Source organism: Callionymus lyra, chromosome 9 (genome assembly GCF_982586985.1).
Source record: "Callionymus lyra chromosome 9, fCalLyr1.hap1.1, whole genome shotgun sequence".
Classification (NCBI taxonomy): Eukaryota; Metazoa; Chordata; class Actinopteri; order Syngnathiformes; family Callionymidae; genus Callionymus; species Callionymus lyra.
This window is the reverse complement of record NC_141826.1, coordinates 20,241,473-20,259,585: the sequence shown is the minus strand read 5'-3', so window position 1 is coordinate 20,259,585 and position 18,113 is coordinate 20,241,473. Positions and strand designations below refer to the sequence as shown.

At 41.3% G+C, this 18,113-nt stretch overlaps 1 protein-coding gene across 6 annotated transcripts in view; it reads right to left on the bottom strand.

The window, feature by feature from the left end:
* rapgef2b (Rap guanine nucleotide exchange factor 2b) overlaps positions 1 to 18,113 on the bottom strand; it is a 72,153-nt gene that overhangs the window by 28,945 nt on the left and 25,095 nt on the right. For all 6 annotated transcript variants that reach the window (XM_087799334.1, XM_087799331.1, XM_087799335.1 and 3 more), the window contains exons 2-6: positions 14,947 to 15,017; positions 13,119 to 13,175; positions 10,445 to 10,528; positions 5,110 to 5,185; positions 3,511 to 3,678 (exon numbers count right to left, since the gene is read on the bottom strand). In XM_087799334.1, coding sequence (XP_087655460.1) covers positions 3,511 to 3,678; positions 5,110 to 5,185; positions 10,445 to 10,528; positions 13,119 to 13,175; positions 14,947 to 15,017 — 456 coding nt within the window. The remainder of the gene's footprint in view (positions 1 to 3,510; positions 3,679 to 5,109; positions 5,186 to 10,444; positions 10,529 to 13,118; positions 13,176 to 14,946; positions 15,018 to 18,113) is intronic.

Genomic DNA, 18,113 nt, shown 5'->3' with positions numbered 1-18,113 from the left:
ACCATTACTATTCATCACTATTTTTTACTCTACCTCACTATTTATACTGTACCTCACTATTACTATTCATCACTATTTTTTTTTACTATCTCACTATTTATACTCTACCTCACTATTCTTACTCTACATCACTATTACTATCCATCAAAATTTCATATTCCATCTCACTATTCTTACTCCACCTCACTATTTTTACTCTTAATCACTATTAATATTCATAACCATTTTTCATTCTCACTATTCTAACTCTACCTCACTATTCTACTCCACCTCACTATTTTTACTCTTAATCACTATTAATATTCATAACCATTTTTCATTCTCACTATTCTAACTCTACCTCACTATTCTACTCCACCTCACTATTTTTACTCTACATCACTATTTTTACTCGATACATCACTCTTACTAACCATGACAATTTCATATTTCACCTCACTATTCTTACTCTACCTCACTATTCTTACTCTATACATCACTATTCTTACTCTACCTCACTATTCTTACTCTACCTCACTATTCTTACTCTACCTCACTATTCTTACTCTACCTCACTATTCTTACTCTACTCTACCTCACTATTCTTACTCTATACATCACTATTCTACTCCACCTCACTATTTTTACTCTACATCACTATTTTTACTCGATACATCACTCTTACTAACCATGACAATTTCATATTTCACCTCACTATTCTTACTCTACCTCACTATTCTTACTCTATACATCACTATTCTTACTCTATACATCACTATTCTTACTCTACCTCACTATTCTTACTCTACCTCACTATTCTTACTCTACCTCACTATTCTTACTCTACCTCACTATTCTTACTCTACCTCACTATTCTTACTCTACCTCACTATTCTTACTCTACCTCACTATTCTTACTCTACTCTACCTCACTATTCTTACTCTATACATCACTATTCTTACTCTACCTCACTATTCTTACTCTACCTCACTATTCTTACTCTACCTCACTATTCTTACTCTACCTCACTATTCTTACTCTACCTCACTATTCTTACTCTACTCTACCTCACTATTCTTACTCTACTCTACCTCACTATTTTTACTCTATACATCACTATTACTACTACCCTACTATTGAACCTCACTTTTCTTACTCTACCTTCCCATTATACCTCCACCTGACCTTAAATACTCTTCATCGCATGATACTTAACGTAGCACTCTCACATCGCTTCAAACTTCTCATTTGTGTTTTTGTATTTTGTATTTGTTTGTGTTTGTTCTCAAGTTTGATGTCACTAAGAAGGCAGAGGGTGGATCTATGCGACTGCTCAGAAAAAAAGATCTGTCATGAGTGTGAGAAACAGCGTGAAGGTCTACACATGTGAGGAACTCTCTGTGGAGCGTGGAGAGCTTCAGTAGGACGAGCACAACACAATAGGAACTAGGAGCAGCTGCTAGTGAGGGGGCGTCAGACGATCACTATGATCTGGCGTCAGCTGGTTCTCCAGCAGCAGGAGGAGCTAGAGAGGAGGAACTAGAGGAGCACACAATAACTACACAGGTGCTACACACATGTACCTGAGGTTTACAGCAGTCCTGAGAGCAGAGAAGAAGAGAAACGTTATCAGTGACGAGCAGCCTGAGGAGAACAAAGCAGACGACTGCGAGGCTGAAGTGAGACGAGGAGGTGAGAATTCTCACTCGCCATAACTCACAGGGAACAATAACAACAACAACGGAACGATTCATCGTATTCTGTGAGATCGCTTTGTCAGACAACCAGATCTCCATCTCTCTGAGGAGCAACAACGTCACCCAGTGCCGCACCTCGACTACATGAGCAAAGACCGACAACAACTTTCCTGCGGAACAAACTTTTCGACTCCATCACGACATGTCGGCAGCAGCTGCTCGTTGCGTAACGGAGAGAGAATCCGAATTCAAATTCATCTCCTGGCTTCTGCCGCTCACAGATGTTTATGTAACTGGACTTTGAGTGACTTAAGCCGAGGGAAAGATTTACTTCGCTCAATCCCGACGATTTTCCTCCGGAGAGTTTTTTTTTCTCACTTCCTGAATCCGCCACGCCGACAGAAAAAAAAAAAAGTGTCGGTTTCGTAGAGAATATCCCAGATCAGCTTGTCAGCTTTTGCACGGCGGCAGCAGCTTGGTCGTGTCAGCCGCTGTCGTGGTGCCGCTCCACGGCGCCGGCCCAGCTGGGAGCGCCGGTTGCCATGGCGACTGCTCCATCCTTCCCACAGGAGTCGTTTCCGAGAGTCGACCATGAGAAAGTTCAGCGCAGTCCAGCCAAGACACAGCAGGGCTAAATTTAGAAAGTGGGGTGCGGCTGGATGGAGGAGATGGAGGAGGAGGAGGAGAAGGAGGAGGAGGAGGGACGCATTATTCTCCTCCACTCGCTCCCTGGTGTGACAGTAACCTCGAAGAATGTTGGGAATATGATGAAATCAGTGCGACTGATCGTCATCTGGTGTTTGGCAAGAACGTCGATACGATACGTATCACGATATTCAGCGGCAACAAATAGATATATCGCAATATATTTTGATACTGTAGGAGCAACAGAGTAGTTCCGACTCTGGCGTCGCGGGAAAATCTGCTGGGTTCGACTGTATCCTCTTGTCCTCAGTCATCGCCAGGATTTTGCAGGATTTCATTATTCCTTTGCGGACGTTGCAAGCAGCGCCATCTATCGAACTTTGATTGCAACACAAAATGAAAAAAAAACACCACTTATATTTGCATGTTAACTTTAAATAAAATACAATTTAAAAAAAATGTATTATTCTATTTGAAACCGACCTTACTGGAATGTAAACAAAAAAACTACAATAAAATAAAAAATAACTTTGGAGGCCAAAAAATAAATAAATAATTATATAATACATCAATTTGGGGGGGAAGTAAAAATATATCTTATAAATAAGATATTTAAGTTTATCAATAATTACTAACAACCTTAACCATTTAATGACTTAATCTGCCTGTGAAGAAACCTGGGTGTTCCTGAGCCAGAGTGATCTCTATCTGCTCTCCCGCGAGTCTCTTACAGATGTCAAAGCTTCCTCTGCACATCTAAACCAGTTTGTTCTTCCAATCCAACACAGCATTCGTCAAACTTCAGAATTCAACAACACAGCTACGCCAGGTTAGCATCTTAGCTTCCCAAGTAAGTACAGCAAACACAGATCCACAATTCACTGCTGACACAGCTCTGCACCTCGGCTACATGAGCACTTCAGCCGAAGGACTGTGTTCCAGCTGACACAGTGAAAAATCTTTATATTCCTGCTCACAACACGTCAACGGATGTTCTGTTGGCTCGACCACTTCGAGCTTCAAGAACACAAAAACAGCGCAGCAAACGTCAACAACAGCAGAACCAGCTGAGGTTCATCGGGAAGAAGGAAAAGAGCAGAACCAGCAGCTCGACGCTGGTCCCGCATCAACCCAGCAGCAGCAGCACAGCGAGTCCGGACAGTCCGGGTTCCCGAGAGCAGAACTCACCGTGTGGTAGCCCCGGGCGACGGGCGGCTTCCCTGCTGGGTACGGGTCCACCGTGTCGATGATCGTCTGCCGCTCGCCCTTCTGGTTGATCTTCCGAAAGCGCCTGCGGGACTGTCGGTGGGAGGCTTGTCTCTGGAAGTACTCCTCATTTTCATCCATATAGTCCACCTGAGAGAAGGGAGAGGAAGACGAGTGAGTGTGGCGGTCCAGTCACGTGGTTCCTCGCTGCTGGCCCCGCCTTCCCCTGCTTAAATAGAAGTGTCTGAGTGTGTGTGTGTGTGAGTGTGTGTGTGGATGCCGGTCAGCAAAGACGGTGATTGACAAGACTCTCTGGATTATACTCTCCCACCTCCGCTCGAGCAGCAGTGTGTGTCGCAACACCTCGAATGTGAAAGTGTTCGTCGGAGTCTCGCGTCTCCATCTCACAGCGCCGGTGGGATTAAACCACACGACAACAAGTCTCTCTGTGCCGCACCAGCTGCTGCCATGGCAACCGTGGAGAGCCGTGAACTGCCGAGAGCAGACGAGTGTATCTGAAGATTATTTCAGGTGTAGGATGTTATGCAAGATTTATTTTTTAATTAAAAGTGAAAAAGCAGGAGTAGAAATAGTAGTAATAGAAGCTACTCATGTCGTAACAGTATTACTGTAAATGACGCAGCTGCAGAGTAGTATATGCTGAACATAAGTTCCAATACTAGTGAGAAGAAGTACTTACATTATGGTAGTACCAAGTACTGATATTAGTGCTTTCACAGTATTGATACATGTGTATATCATGTAATAGGTTAGGTCAATAATGTTCTACCTAACCTAACCCATTACATGATATACACATACTGTATATCAACCCTGTGAAAGCACCAATATCAGCGGTTGTAGTACCGGCTGCAGTAGTAGTAGTAGAAGACATAGAAGTACTTTAAGAGGTTAATCTCAAGGCTACTTTTAAGAAGTATACAGTTACGAAGGTAACAAAGGTCTGAAAAAGTCACGCTGTCTTCTCAGGGATTACAAACAAACTTTGACCTCTGAACTCTCAAAGCAATCGAACCCAGATCCTCTTGGTACCAGACCAGAGCCTTGGTTGACTCCACCTGCTGCCCAGAACCTTTTCTAACCAGCAGAAGTTTTCAAACTCATGTGGCAGTTCTGACATAATTCTTAGGCAGCTGTTGACATCTGGACCGGCACCAGCAAGATATTACAGAACTACTGTAGAGCGTCTGTTCTGTCCCGTCTCCACAATGAGAACCGGGTCAGATGTTGGAACAGCTGTTCTGTTCTAGGAAGGCCTTGGGTCAGTTAAGTTCTGTTTAAACGGTCACAGAGACATGCCAGTGTCCTCAATGACGCCACGACATTTACATATCTCCTGAAGGAGAACTGGTTCCGGATCAGCTTGTTCTGTTGGTTCGCTGGAGGCTCAGAACCATGAGCTCAAGTTAGAACTTGTTACGAGTCAAAGGAGGAGCAGCGTGAGCGACTCACATGAAGAAAAGTTATAACAGCAAAAATGAAAACGATGGCAGTCATGATAGACGTCATATCATATTGGACCTTTCAGAACTTGGTTTGGTTCTGGTACATGTAACTCACCACAATCATCTCGGAAGGTTCCAGGACGATGCACTCGCACCCTCTTCTCAGACTCCCGGCTGACCGCTTCCCGAAGCTGGAGGAGGAAAGACAAGAGTTTATGAGTCGGGTCACACCAGAACTCGCCAGTTTGTGTTTATTCAGGTCAGTTATGGAACCCCGACTCCGCCCACCCATGTGGTGGAACCACGTAAGGAACACGTCCATGACGTTCAAGGTTTATTAAAAGCAGAAGTCTCAGATGGTCCGACGTGGACATTCGAGGCCCGAGGAGATCCGACGCGAAGGTTTGCGTAAGAAAGATGTCTTTGTGCGGCGCCGACACAACAACCTCCTTGTTGTGCTTCACACTTGTGCGGCTGAGGACAGTGACCCACATTCGTGCAGGGATTTGGAAAGATCCGGAACCAAGTCTCACTTGAAACTTTGACTTTTGAACACTGAAATATTCACCTACAAGTATTTCATACTTTTGTTTTACTCTAAACTGTTATTGTAGCGGTTGAAGTACTTATTGTAGTTGTAGCTGTGGTAGTAGTTGTACTTATTCACCTGCCAAGTATTGCTTGACAGTAGAATAACTACTAATAGTAGAAGCAGACGTGTTGGTCATAGTATAAATACCATTTTAGCAATATTGCAGAAGTAATCCTACAGTAGTAATACTTAAGACAGCTTAAGTCTACAGTAGTATTGCTAAATAAATACTACATTCGCAACAATACTGTAATAGATTAGTAGTGTAGTATTGCTAAAACAGTAATTCTATAGAAATAGTTAAGTAATAACACAGTAGTAATGGACTACAAATACTATACAATACTATACACAATATGGTACAGAAGTAAGTAATACTACAGTATAAATAAATACAGCAATACTGTAGTCGAAATGGTACATTAATAATACAGTAGTTAACAATGGGGTAATACTACAGTAACAAAACACTAGTAAGAACAGAGTAATAGTAAAGTAGTGAAACATAAATGGCAGGACAACAATAAAAGTACAGTATTAATTAATGTAATAATACAGCAGAAATACTGCATAAGTAATAACACTGTAGTAATAACACTGTAATTTAATAGCACTCACAGTAGTAGACTGTGTATATACAGTACATACAGTACACTAGACTCTGGTGCCTTTTGTGTTTCTCCGAAAAGCTGCTGTTGTTTTTGTGTTCAGATGGTTCCACTAGATCCACAGACTGACTGTCGGTTCAACGCCTACGTAAATTAAAGAGTTTTATTTTACTTGTCAAAACATCTGTGGTCACGTCTTGAGGTGAAGAAGATTGTCCATCATTAGTGTGGAGCTTTGCTCAACCTTCATGAAGAGGACCTAAGAGAAGGTACTGTCCTTCATGTCCTTCATGTCCACAATCACAAACCTAATGTCCATCAGGAAAAATAATATGTTGCATCATCAACTGGATTTTCTCTTGCGTTTGGAAAGTGCTGACTCAGGGGTTTTTTTTTTCTTCTTCTGTGAAAGCTCCCTGGTCCAGTCATGAGTCATGCGTCAGAACTCACAGGCGACACGTTACTTCAAGTCCATTTACATTCCCGACAGCGGTAATCCGAGCCCGCAGCCGGTGAAGTGAGATATTGAGCGAGGGATTATGGAAGTGGAGGCTGAGTGCAACAAAAGTGTCTTGTTGGGAGATTAGAGCTGCCGACATGAAACCGAGTGGGCCGACTCTAAACGTCCGGCGAGTTCGGGATCAAACCAGCGACGAGGAACGGGGATGAAGGTTTAACTCGGACGGAAGAAGCTGACGCGCGAGAGTGGAAGTTTGGATGCGAGGGATGGGGGCGCGATCAGGGGCGGTGAGAGGTTCTCTTAAGTTCCACTCGGAGTCTGTAGAGGGCGCTTCAGCAGCCGCCGGTTCTGACCACAAACGTGGAGATGGACCCGCTTCAGATGGTGCTGAAATGGACTCATGGGAATCTGACGCGAACATTATTAAAGGAATCAAAATATTGTTGGATCATGACAAAGTACATCATCAAGTTAACTTAACTATGTAAACCTTCATCATAACAAGGACGCTCTGTTGTCTCGTCATTAGATTCTAGATTTTCGTCCCTTTTTTTGGCGTCAGTATCAAAGCAGAGAACGTCTCTCCATGACGTCCCCTTTGAAGCTCCGCTAGCTTCCTGCTCAAGACCATGACATTCCTAAAATTCCAATTCCCCCAAAATGGAAGGACCAGAGTCTGATCTATTCCAGATAACAAACCAGGCAGGTGTAAGGAGTGTAACACAGACGATTGATATCCTTAAATATCCCTTTTTTTCTTTACATCAATTATCGATATCAACAGCACTGTATTAATAAAAAAAATATATATACATTTAAAATGCATTTAATTATCATATAATCTTTTTTTTATCATTCTTCTTTTATGGTATTTATTTTTTCTAATTGTCCTTAGCTTAAGTTTATACAAACCAGCGGCGATGACTGAGGACGAGAGGATACAGTCGACTCCAGCAGCTTTTAAAGCCGATGTTTGGTGATATTTTGGTTTTTAAAAACAAATGAAATCAGTTACGACTTTGTCAAAAAGTCACGTGGTCTGTAAATTCTGCAACACCAGAGTCAAGTACTGGACAACACTACAAATATATCTGTGCTTTTACAGTATTGCAGGTGTAAGGAGTGTAACACAGACGATTGATATCCTTAAATATCCCTTTTTTTCCTTACGACAATTTATCGATATCAACAGCAAATGAAAGCAGTTACGACTTTGTCAAAAAGTCACGTGGTCTGTAAATTCTGCAACACCAGAGTCAAGTACTCGACAATACTACAAATATATATGTGTTACTACAGTATTGCAATATAATTGTTTCCATGTATTTTGATAAATATTGTATCAACAGATTCTAGTCAATACACACCCCGACCAGGCAGGTGCCAGATAATATTGGGATATTTTGGCAGGTGGTCATAATCTTTTGAAATACTATCAAGGAGTTGTGCAAACAAGGACAAACATTATGTCACTCTTCCTGCTTACACAACAGTGTGGAATGTGGTCCACACACACACACACACACACACACAGAGATCCCAAAAGCAAAAACCCTAAAAATCCAGTACCCTCTAAACGTGCTGCCTAACCTTCCCCTTCCTCCCACGAGCCCTTCGCCCCTGGAGAGCTGGGACGAGGCAGCGTCAGAGCAGAAACATTCGAGTTATGCAAGAGGACTCATCAGAGAGGGCAGGTCAGCGGGTGACTGACCGCTCAATGAAAACACTGTCGGAGGAATTCCCACCCCCGCTAAAACCCCCGAACCCACCGCGGCAAGAATTCCTCCGGAGCGCCGCACAAACTCAGAAATAGAATTTACGACTGCAGCTCGTGACACACCACGGCTCTGACTTTGACAGAACTTTTTTCACTCCTTCTCGACCGCAGCAGGGAACATTTTCTTCAAACACATGAAAAGCGGCAACACCCCCCCAGACACACACACACACACCCTGTCATGACACCAGAATCAAAGTCCACACGGGACGTTTCACCCGACACACACACACACTACAGATCTAACGCCTTTTACCTGGCGGTCCTGTGGCCGTCCAGTCCTTCATCAGAGTCTCGGTAGAGACTGGACTTTTGACTGCGACACGGTCCTGCTGCTGGAGCGACTCTGACAGTGTGTGTTTGTGTGGACAAGCTTCTGTGCTCTGGCCCCGCCCCTTGCACTCCCCCCTTGCTGAGCCGACGTGGTGAGTTCACTCGGGAGGACGACTCACTTCCTGCAGCTCAACCGCTTCTACACTTTCACGAACTTTCATCCTCAAAAGACAGAGGTGGGTCATGTGACCCCGCAGCCGAGTCACTGACACACTTTAAGATTGCGACCGGAACCGATCACTCATTAACCTCCTGGACTCAGTAGCTACTACATAACATGTGGGTCACACTCGGAGACACTTAAATGACCAGAGGGGACAGACGTGAAGACCCGTCAGATGACTCGACTTAAACACGACAACTCCTGCATTGTAAGAGAGAACAACAACAACTTTGACCCACAAAGACTCACATTTTCTAGGTGTGACCCAGGGACACAGCAGGTCCTCACAGAGGCTCATTTTGTCAAAATTCATCACTTTTGGACTTTGCTGGTCAACCCTGGCATCTGCTAGAGACTCTAATCCTGCACCTGTCAATCACCCCCCCCCCCACCTGGGGTCTGGGAAGACCTAAGACATCAGCCATTTTAGCTCACGACTCAAGTCCAACTGTGTTCAACTAACTCGTCTCACCACCCACTGGCAAGACGCTCAACAGAGACCTTCTAAATCATCTACCCCCAAAAATCACAGTTAGTAACCGCAGTTCTCAGAACCGGGAAGTCACATCATGACACCATCACGACACCAGAACCAAACACATGAAACATGTATCACCATATTTGTGGGACTATAATAAGCACCAGATGTGTTTGTTTTATACAAAAGGTCCATGTGTTGTTCTACTTGTTTACTAATAGCCTCGAGTTTGAAATCAGTTCGAAGGCACGTCTCTAAACAAGTGCCATCCTTATACACACACCCTAATATTATGTTGAAGTACTTATAATGCATTACTTCGTATTACTCTGCAAGGCTCCGTAGTCGGTCAATACTACGGCGCCTCACGATGCAACTACAAAAGATGCACGAAAACATTTTTTGACAGTGTATTTTTAAGTAGCCTGTACCAGATAATATTGGTTGAAGGTCGGTATGCACAACCATAATTAAACATTCAAATAAAGCACACACAATTATAAAATTTTAGTAGTATTTTAAGTGTGTATTATAGTCCAAAAATATATGAGATTATAGTCACATCAGAGTCAAAGATTCTCTCCATAGCGGACCTACCTTAAACACACAGTTTTATCCCTGCTGATAACATTTGTTACCATGGAAATACATCCAAAGTACTTGGTCATGAATATTGCTTTTATTTTGAAAAAGAAAAATCCTACTAACTTTGACTTAGTTTGCGTGATCCGATCTTCAAGCACCTGGGCCGTTTTAAAAAGGGCCGATGATTTGGAGATTAAAATGGTTATCGGTCCCTGGCTCCGACAGAAGTGAGTGCACTCTGGACGTTTTTTTTTGTTCGACTGATCATCGCGTGAGCATCGCTTCTTCTAAAGCTTCTCCACTTCCTCTGCGTTTGAGGAAGCTGCATCTGTGACTATCAATGAACCACAACCGGACCGGCTCCACAAGGTGAGATCCGAGCTAGATCTTATCGAGACACTTCTGTGACAACCAGACCACATGCCCTTCTCCGGTCTTTGACCTCGTGACCCACCTGCTTCTGGGCAGGAACATGGACTCCTTGATGAAGACGGAACCGGACAGCAGGATGTACCAGCAGCTGCCGACGTCGTCCGGACTGTGGAGAGAAAAGCAACCGTCACCGCATATGAACACGGAGAGGAAAAGAAATGTGGTTGAAGCTAGAAATGATGTTAATTGAAACAAAGAGCTTCTGAAACAGTCAAAATAGAAATATGCACGTTTTAATGGGTCAACTGAACGACCTAGTTTGGACACTGGGGGGCGCCAGAATCAATGTTTTCAACCCTACTTATTTCCACTTTAACTTTACACTCGAAGTATTGCAGTTTCAACCCACGTTTCATGAACTGTGATGCCGAGTTCGAGTCCTATAGTTGCAGGACTCACTGAACACTTGGGTGTGTTGCTAGATTTTACACATGTTATGACACTGGTTTCCACTAGAGGGCTCTCTTACACAGAGAACAGCTGATCGTCAAGAAATACAACAATTACTCAACAGGTCATGACTCATTAGTTAGTCAGTTGACCAGGTTCTGACTCACCATAATCACTTATTGTACACAGGAAGAGACATCAGTGTCATTTACAAATTTTTTGCTAACTGCAAGTAAAATGTGTCGGTAATAAACTTCCTGGTCTAGAAAGGCGCTATATAAATAGAGATTAGATTAGATTAGATTAAAGAAGTGAGTAACTCACTGAAACTTTTTTTTTTGCTTTTTGTTTTTTATTTCTGTTATTCTTGATTCTGCGATGCCGTCTTGTCGTTCCTCGTCTCCACTCCTCAATTATTTACGTCTCGTAGGTTCTAAGGATTAACTCAAGAACAGATTGGACTGATCCGGGTCGAGCCGGATCTGCCGGTCCAGGTGCCGCCACAGGTGGAATCGGCTGCTCCTCTAAACAAGGGAAGTTCGGAGGAAGTGATGTCGGAGGTCGGTCGCGTTGTTCTCGTCTAATGTTTGACCTTCACTTCCGACTCAAGGGATCAATGTAGTTCCAGGTCTGTTATCCAGTGTGGGATCCGTTTGTCGTGACTCATGAGTCGTGTGGATCATTAAGTGAGTGTTTAAGAGAGTGAGACGAGCGGCTCAGTTAAGGAGTCGATCACCTTTTTCGTGTGACTGTCTGCTCCGTTATGTTCCCAACATCAGAGGTTTTTTTTAATATTTTGACAGTTTTTCTTTCAATTCTGGATTCTTTATACTTTACTCAAATAAAAATGTATTTTTAAAAAGATTTCACAATTTCTTTTAATTGAAATTTGTTCTGTCCTGACATTTTCTTCTCGTATCCGTCTTTCTTTCTGGTGTGTTTACAGTCGAGATGCTGGAGGCAGACGAAGGTCTACAAAGAGCAGATTCTTGTAAACGTTACCGGACGTGTCGACGCTTCCCTCCCGACTGAAGAAGAAGCTTTTAAGAGTCAATTTTACTCCCCAGTGATTGAATCATGCAGGAGGGAGAGAGGAAGGGAGGGAGAGAGAGAGCGGAAGAGAGGAAACGCAACACCTCACATTTTTTCTCCTTACATCAACCTCAGAGAGATGGTCAGAGGTGGTCAGGTGAGTTCATCATCATCATCATCATCTTCTTCTTAATCATCATTAACATCCTCTTTATTAAAACCATCTTCATCACCATCATCTTCATAACCATCAACTTACTCTTCTTTATCTTAATGATCATCATCAACCACCACCATATTTTTCTTCTTTATCTTCTATTATTTTCATTCCATCGTTGTCTTCTTCATCTTCACCACCAAATCATCATTATCTTCCTCCTCTTCATCACTTCATTCTTCTTTATCTTCATCTTGGTCATCACCATCTTACTGTTCTTCATTTTCCTCATCCTCTTCTGTTATTTTCATTCCATCTTTGTCTTCTTCATCTTCACCACCAAATTCATTATTATCTTCCTCCTCTTCGTCATCATTTCATTCTTCTTCATCTTCATCTCATTCTTCTTCATCTTCATCTTGGTCATTATATCTTCATCATCATTATTTCATTCATCTTCATCTTGGTCATTATATCTTCATCATTATTATTTCATTCTTCTCTATCTTCATCTTGGTCATTACATCTTCATCATCACCACCATCTTATTGTCATTTATCTTCTTCATCCTCACTATCATTTTCATTCCATCTTTTTCTTCATCATCATTTATCTATCATTACCATTTTCTTAATCATTATCACCACCATCTTATTTTTCTTTATCTTCATCATGGTCATCTTTACCATCAAATCCAGCATTATCTTCCCCCTCTTCATCATCATTATCATCTTCATCATCACCACCATCTTATTCCTTCCATCTTCATCGTCATCATCATCACATCTTTTCATCAACATCTTGTCGTCAAAATCAGAAGCTTTTATTGTCAGTGTTGCAAACACAACATGGTTCCTTATCGTCTACATCTTTACCATCAAATGTATCATCATCATCTTCATCACCATCATCTTATTGTTCTTTATCTTCACTATCATTACCATCAAAAACAACATTATCTTCCTCCTCTTCATCCTCATTATCATCTTCATCACCACCTTCTTATTCTTCTTTATCTTCATGACCTTCACCATAACATGATCTTTAGCCTTTTCATCATCATCATCATCATCATCTTCATCATGTAGATCACTCACACACACACACACACACTTACTAGTAGAGGACTTCGTTTGCTTCGTGTCGCTCGTAACGAACCGTCTCGCACATCATCCTGCAAGAGAAAAGAGTCGCGTTAGTTGGTCAGAAACCTTCAAAATAAAAGCAGGTCTCCACGTCACATGTGGACAAGAACTAAGCTCTTGAAGAAAACCTTAATATCTGACTCAATTACAGCAGCTTGAGACTCAGGGTAGAGCCTCTGTTTCCCCACAAAAATGTGGATCAGCTAAGGAGGTTATCGTTTGGAGAAGATAGTAGATCTCTATTCTGACCGAGGAACATATGAGATCCTCATGAGCAAGATGATTATCAGTTACTTATAAAGACCAATGTTGACCAACACCTGAATACAGATTCATAAATGTGTCACTGGTCAAACTCCGGTGTGAGTGAGTAACTCTGATGATGATTCATCTTTCAAACTCGTGCCACCACTGTCTGATATTTCACTCCATGATGATCATCACGACAGGACCGGACCTGGTCCTGGTCCACGCGAGGTCTCAAGCACCCGGGCTCCTGTTACACAACCACCACAACGAGAGGGAAACAACATTCCTGCCGCCTGCAGGGAAAAAAGAGCATCCCTATAATCCCGGCGTGAGCGGGGTTTGTCTGGCCGACTGGGAAGTCGCAGGGTTCGGGTCTCGCTCAGACCGCAGGGACATTCCTCGGGAGGCGGCACACGGGTGAGGAGGGGTGGTGGAGGGGGGGTCACACGCTGGAATGTTCCAGCTCGCGGGTCGAGGAGCGCCACATTGTTCCCGGCCCGGAATAATCCACATGTACGCACACGAGGCTCACTGGGAACAGACTTCTGACTGTTTGTCCGGAGAGCCGGGGGCGGGCCCAGAACCCGGGAGGGAGGAGGGACCCGGAGTGTGGGAACTGGACATCCGAGACTTTTGACCGGAGCGACAATAACATGATCATCAGAAGGTTACATTTCCATGACCGCTCCATGTCTGGAGAACTTTTTCAGTCATCCGGACCCCCGATCGTATTCGAACAATTGCACCCTCTTGTGTTCAGAGCAGAGACTGCAGCTCAGTTTATTATATTCATATCAGTGACTGCAGAAAATTGAATGATTAAATAATTTCAAATATTGAAACTTTGAATTACTTCATTGACATTTTCTTAAGCATTTAATTATTTATTTTAATAACTGAATTAAATGAAAAGGTAGAATTTGTTTCTATTGAATAAAACTCGGCAAAAACTAAAACTCTAAAAGTTTAATATTTGTTTTAATATTTAAAATTAATATCGTAAAATTAATATTGTAAAAACTGTGGCAATATTATACCAATATTTTTATATTGTATTTAAAAGGTTACATGTTAAATACATGTTGCATAATCCAACAATTACTAAAAAATATTAATTTTGAAAGTATTAAATTATAAAAAAAACATTTTTAAAACACTTTATATATAAAAATAAAAAAAATAAAAAAACATTTCATAAAAGAAAAATTGAAGTTTCAACATTTTAAATTTTAAATTCAACTAATCAATATTAACTTCCGTGCAAAATATGTTTTATTTGAAGTCATAATAATTAATTGAACTATTCCACAACTCGTACCTCCTATAAAGTATATTTTCATCAGTTAAATACTTAGCTCTACTTTTATCACACAACTTTCTTACGTGTTGAATTTTGAGTCATTGCAGAACCAAGTAGTTCAGATCCAAGTTGGGTTTTTTTGTCACAAACGTGTCTTTTTTAAGGACAACAACAAAGCAAACAAAGTATCATCTCCATGACAGAAAAGTAGCAGGTCTGAGTGTCATCAGAGGACGTTTCAGAGGACTGACCTGAGCTGGTGCTCCCGGAGGTTAGACAAGGCCTCCATCCCGTGCAGGTACGAGTAAACGATCTCCAGGTCCTGAAGAAAGAACAAAGGAACGGTCAGTTCCACATCTTTCAGATACAGATTCAGACGCTGGAACGATGTCGCACGACTGCTCCGAGAACTAAACTGAAAAAAAAAAAATCAACAATCCACTTTTTTCCTCAGACGAGATCATGCAGACAAAGCAGCCGAGGAACCCGAGGCTCCACACAGAGTCTCTACTGTCCGTCGCAGCAACACAGGACCAGTGAGCCGAGACGAGGCTCAACAGACGCTTCTGTGAGTCGCAACATAAACATTAACACGACTGTTGGAGGACACTGAGGAGTTCATGACTGCAGCTGACGAGAAGTTTTACACAAAAGTCTACAGTCAAGCAATGTTTAGGGTTTAAGTTCTGCAAAAATCAGGTTGATTTAAGATATTCAAAAGTTGATTAAACGTGAGAGACAATGAAACTATGAAAGTGAAAATAAAAAAGATTTATTTGGAGGTCCATCCTCACGTATTTTGCTCTGGTTTTCTTTCAATCTTGCAATAAAGGTAAGAAAAAAAGTATTGTTTTCTGGTTATTGCAGGCCAAACGTGTTATTACATTGAAGTTTAGACATGTCCAGAGTTCAACTGGGTAATGGGTAAAAGAGACGACATACGCAAGTAATCTGGTCCTTTAAAGTTGAAGAATGAATGAAAATAAATTACTTTTCATTCAGTTTATTAGACACACCTGTTAGGTTAGGTTGAGAAGAAGTTTTTGTTTTTGTAATTTGTTATTTTTATTTAAGATTCACACAGACATAAGTAAAGTAAGTTACTGTAATTAGGTGGGGTTAGAAAAGAGGAAGTAATTTGTGTTGTATTTTGTTACCATTCATAATTGTATAAATCTATAATCAATCAATATATGCATTAAAACAAAAAAAGAAAATTAAAACAGTTTGATCTGAAAAGGTATCGTTTTTCATAAAATGAAAAATTGCCAATGATGAATTAAATATTATAAACAAATAAAAAAAACATTGAAGATAATAAATGAATAAATGTCCACAAATCACGAGCCACAATAAACGGACATAAATGGGCCAACACTGCCTCCTGCTGGCGAACTTTGGTAACAGCTCAAGCGGAAGTTCTGAACTCAGACGAGACAACGCTGCAGTCAACCCCGGCTCACTGGGACGATGGTATCATATAAGAGTAGCTTCAATACACAGGTCTGTATGCAAGGAAAGTTGATGCAGAGACAACTGGGAAGTCACAGACAAACTAAGAAAATGATGATGAGACAAGGGAAGTAACCTTACATTATATATATATATATATATATATACACACACACGTTTAAATATAAAAAAAAAAAAATGTGAAATAATAGCATTAATATAATACAAATGCACTTATATAAAATATAAAACTGTCCCAGTAACAAGGCAAGTCCAGCTTTGGACAAATATCTTTAAAAATTCAATTAAAATTTTAAAAACATAGGTGAGAAAATGTGTTTCCACTTCAGCATGTTCATATAACAACTGCAACACTCAGATCACAGCAGTAAGTCAGCACAGCTTCATGACACATCCATCGCTCTGTTTGCAGATGAACTATGAGGAAGCGACACCTGAGCAGGTGAGAAAGAATTCACAGGAAGACAGTGTGTCTTTGTTGTCCCGGGGGAAGTGTTGCCGTGTCAGTTTTAACCCTAAAAATTCACCAGGAAATACACTAATACTGGAATCTACCGGGCGAGGATCAAGTGTTCGTCACTCATGTACTGTATATGACTACATGATGCACTTGCTGACAATCTTCTAAGTCAAGTCGCGCTTCCAGTGAAAGTAATGTATCCGATGGAATCAATGACCGAGTAAAGGACTTGAGAAGATACATTTCTGGACGAAAGAAACAAAATGATCATGTTTTTAAAAAAGATGCATCAGCTCTAGAGTTCACGTTTAATATAAATCATCATAACATCATATGCATCACAACATAATGTCTCTTATTGTTTTTTAATTCACTGTATTGTATTTTATTAATCTCTTTTTATTTTATTCTTATCAATTCATTTTTATATTCTGTAATGACACCACAACAGAGATCTTTTTAAAAGGCTGGAAATAAAAGTTTTCCGATTCTTGTTCTGATCCGGACCGGTCCGGACATAGTATCCATCATCACACGTTTTGAAGAACCGGGAGAGGCTGCAGCACCGGAAGCTCCTCGAAGACAAAAGAAGAGACAAAAAAAAACGGCTCCTTTGTTTTGTGGCTGCAGTACCGAGTACACGCCGCTTGGTGGAGGTGTTGCAGCGCGTTTGCAGTGACGTCGAGGCGATGAAGCGAGAAGTTGCTGAGCTGCTCGTACATGGAACACACGTTCTAGTTTCTGACGGATTCTTCTGTGGATGGAACACAAACCGCAGCTCTGACATCACAATCCTGAGTAGCTGGGGGAAAAAAACCGCATGGTGACCCAGAGTTGGCGCCAATAAGACTATTTACTCAGGTTTGTTCCCCAAACGAACCTTTTTCTACCTAAAACAATGATGCACAGATGTACTGTACGTTTTCAATGGCAGCGGATAAAGATATTTAGTAGAATTTACTATATAATTATGATCTACCGAAACCAGGGGCTGGGAAATACATTTTTCGAGGGGCCTTCAAGCCAAAATAGGAAAAAAAAAAATTAAACAACATGGAAAAAAGGAATAAATAAGATAAACATAAATTGAAGCCAAATAAATATAAACTATTAATTTAGAAATTATATATAATAACGTTATTTATCTAAATACGATCTCCATATTCACTCTTATTTTGAGTGGCAAAAAAAGTTCACAAAAAGGACAACGAAAAAAACGGTGTCGTCACTTGTGTTGTGTCAGGGTCAAGGTGACCCGAAAACCAGTATGTTTGTCGTAAACCTTGTGTTGTCTCTGGATCAAATCTCCCTGGCTTCAAGAAATACATATGCAGTGATGAAGGTCGTTCACCTTGACCCACAGACAACAAAAGGGATACCACAAACACATTTGTTTTCAGGCCTTCGAGTCACATTGACCCTCAAATAACACAAGGGTCAAGAAAGATATATTGAGAGTAAATACAATAATAAAAACAAAATAGG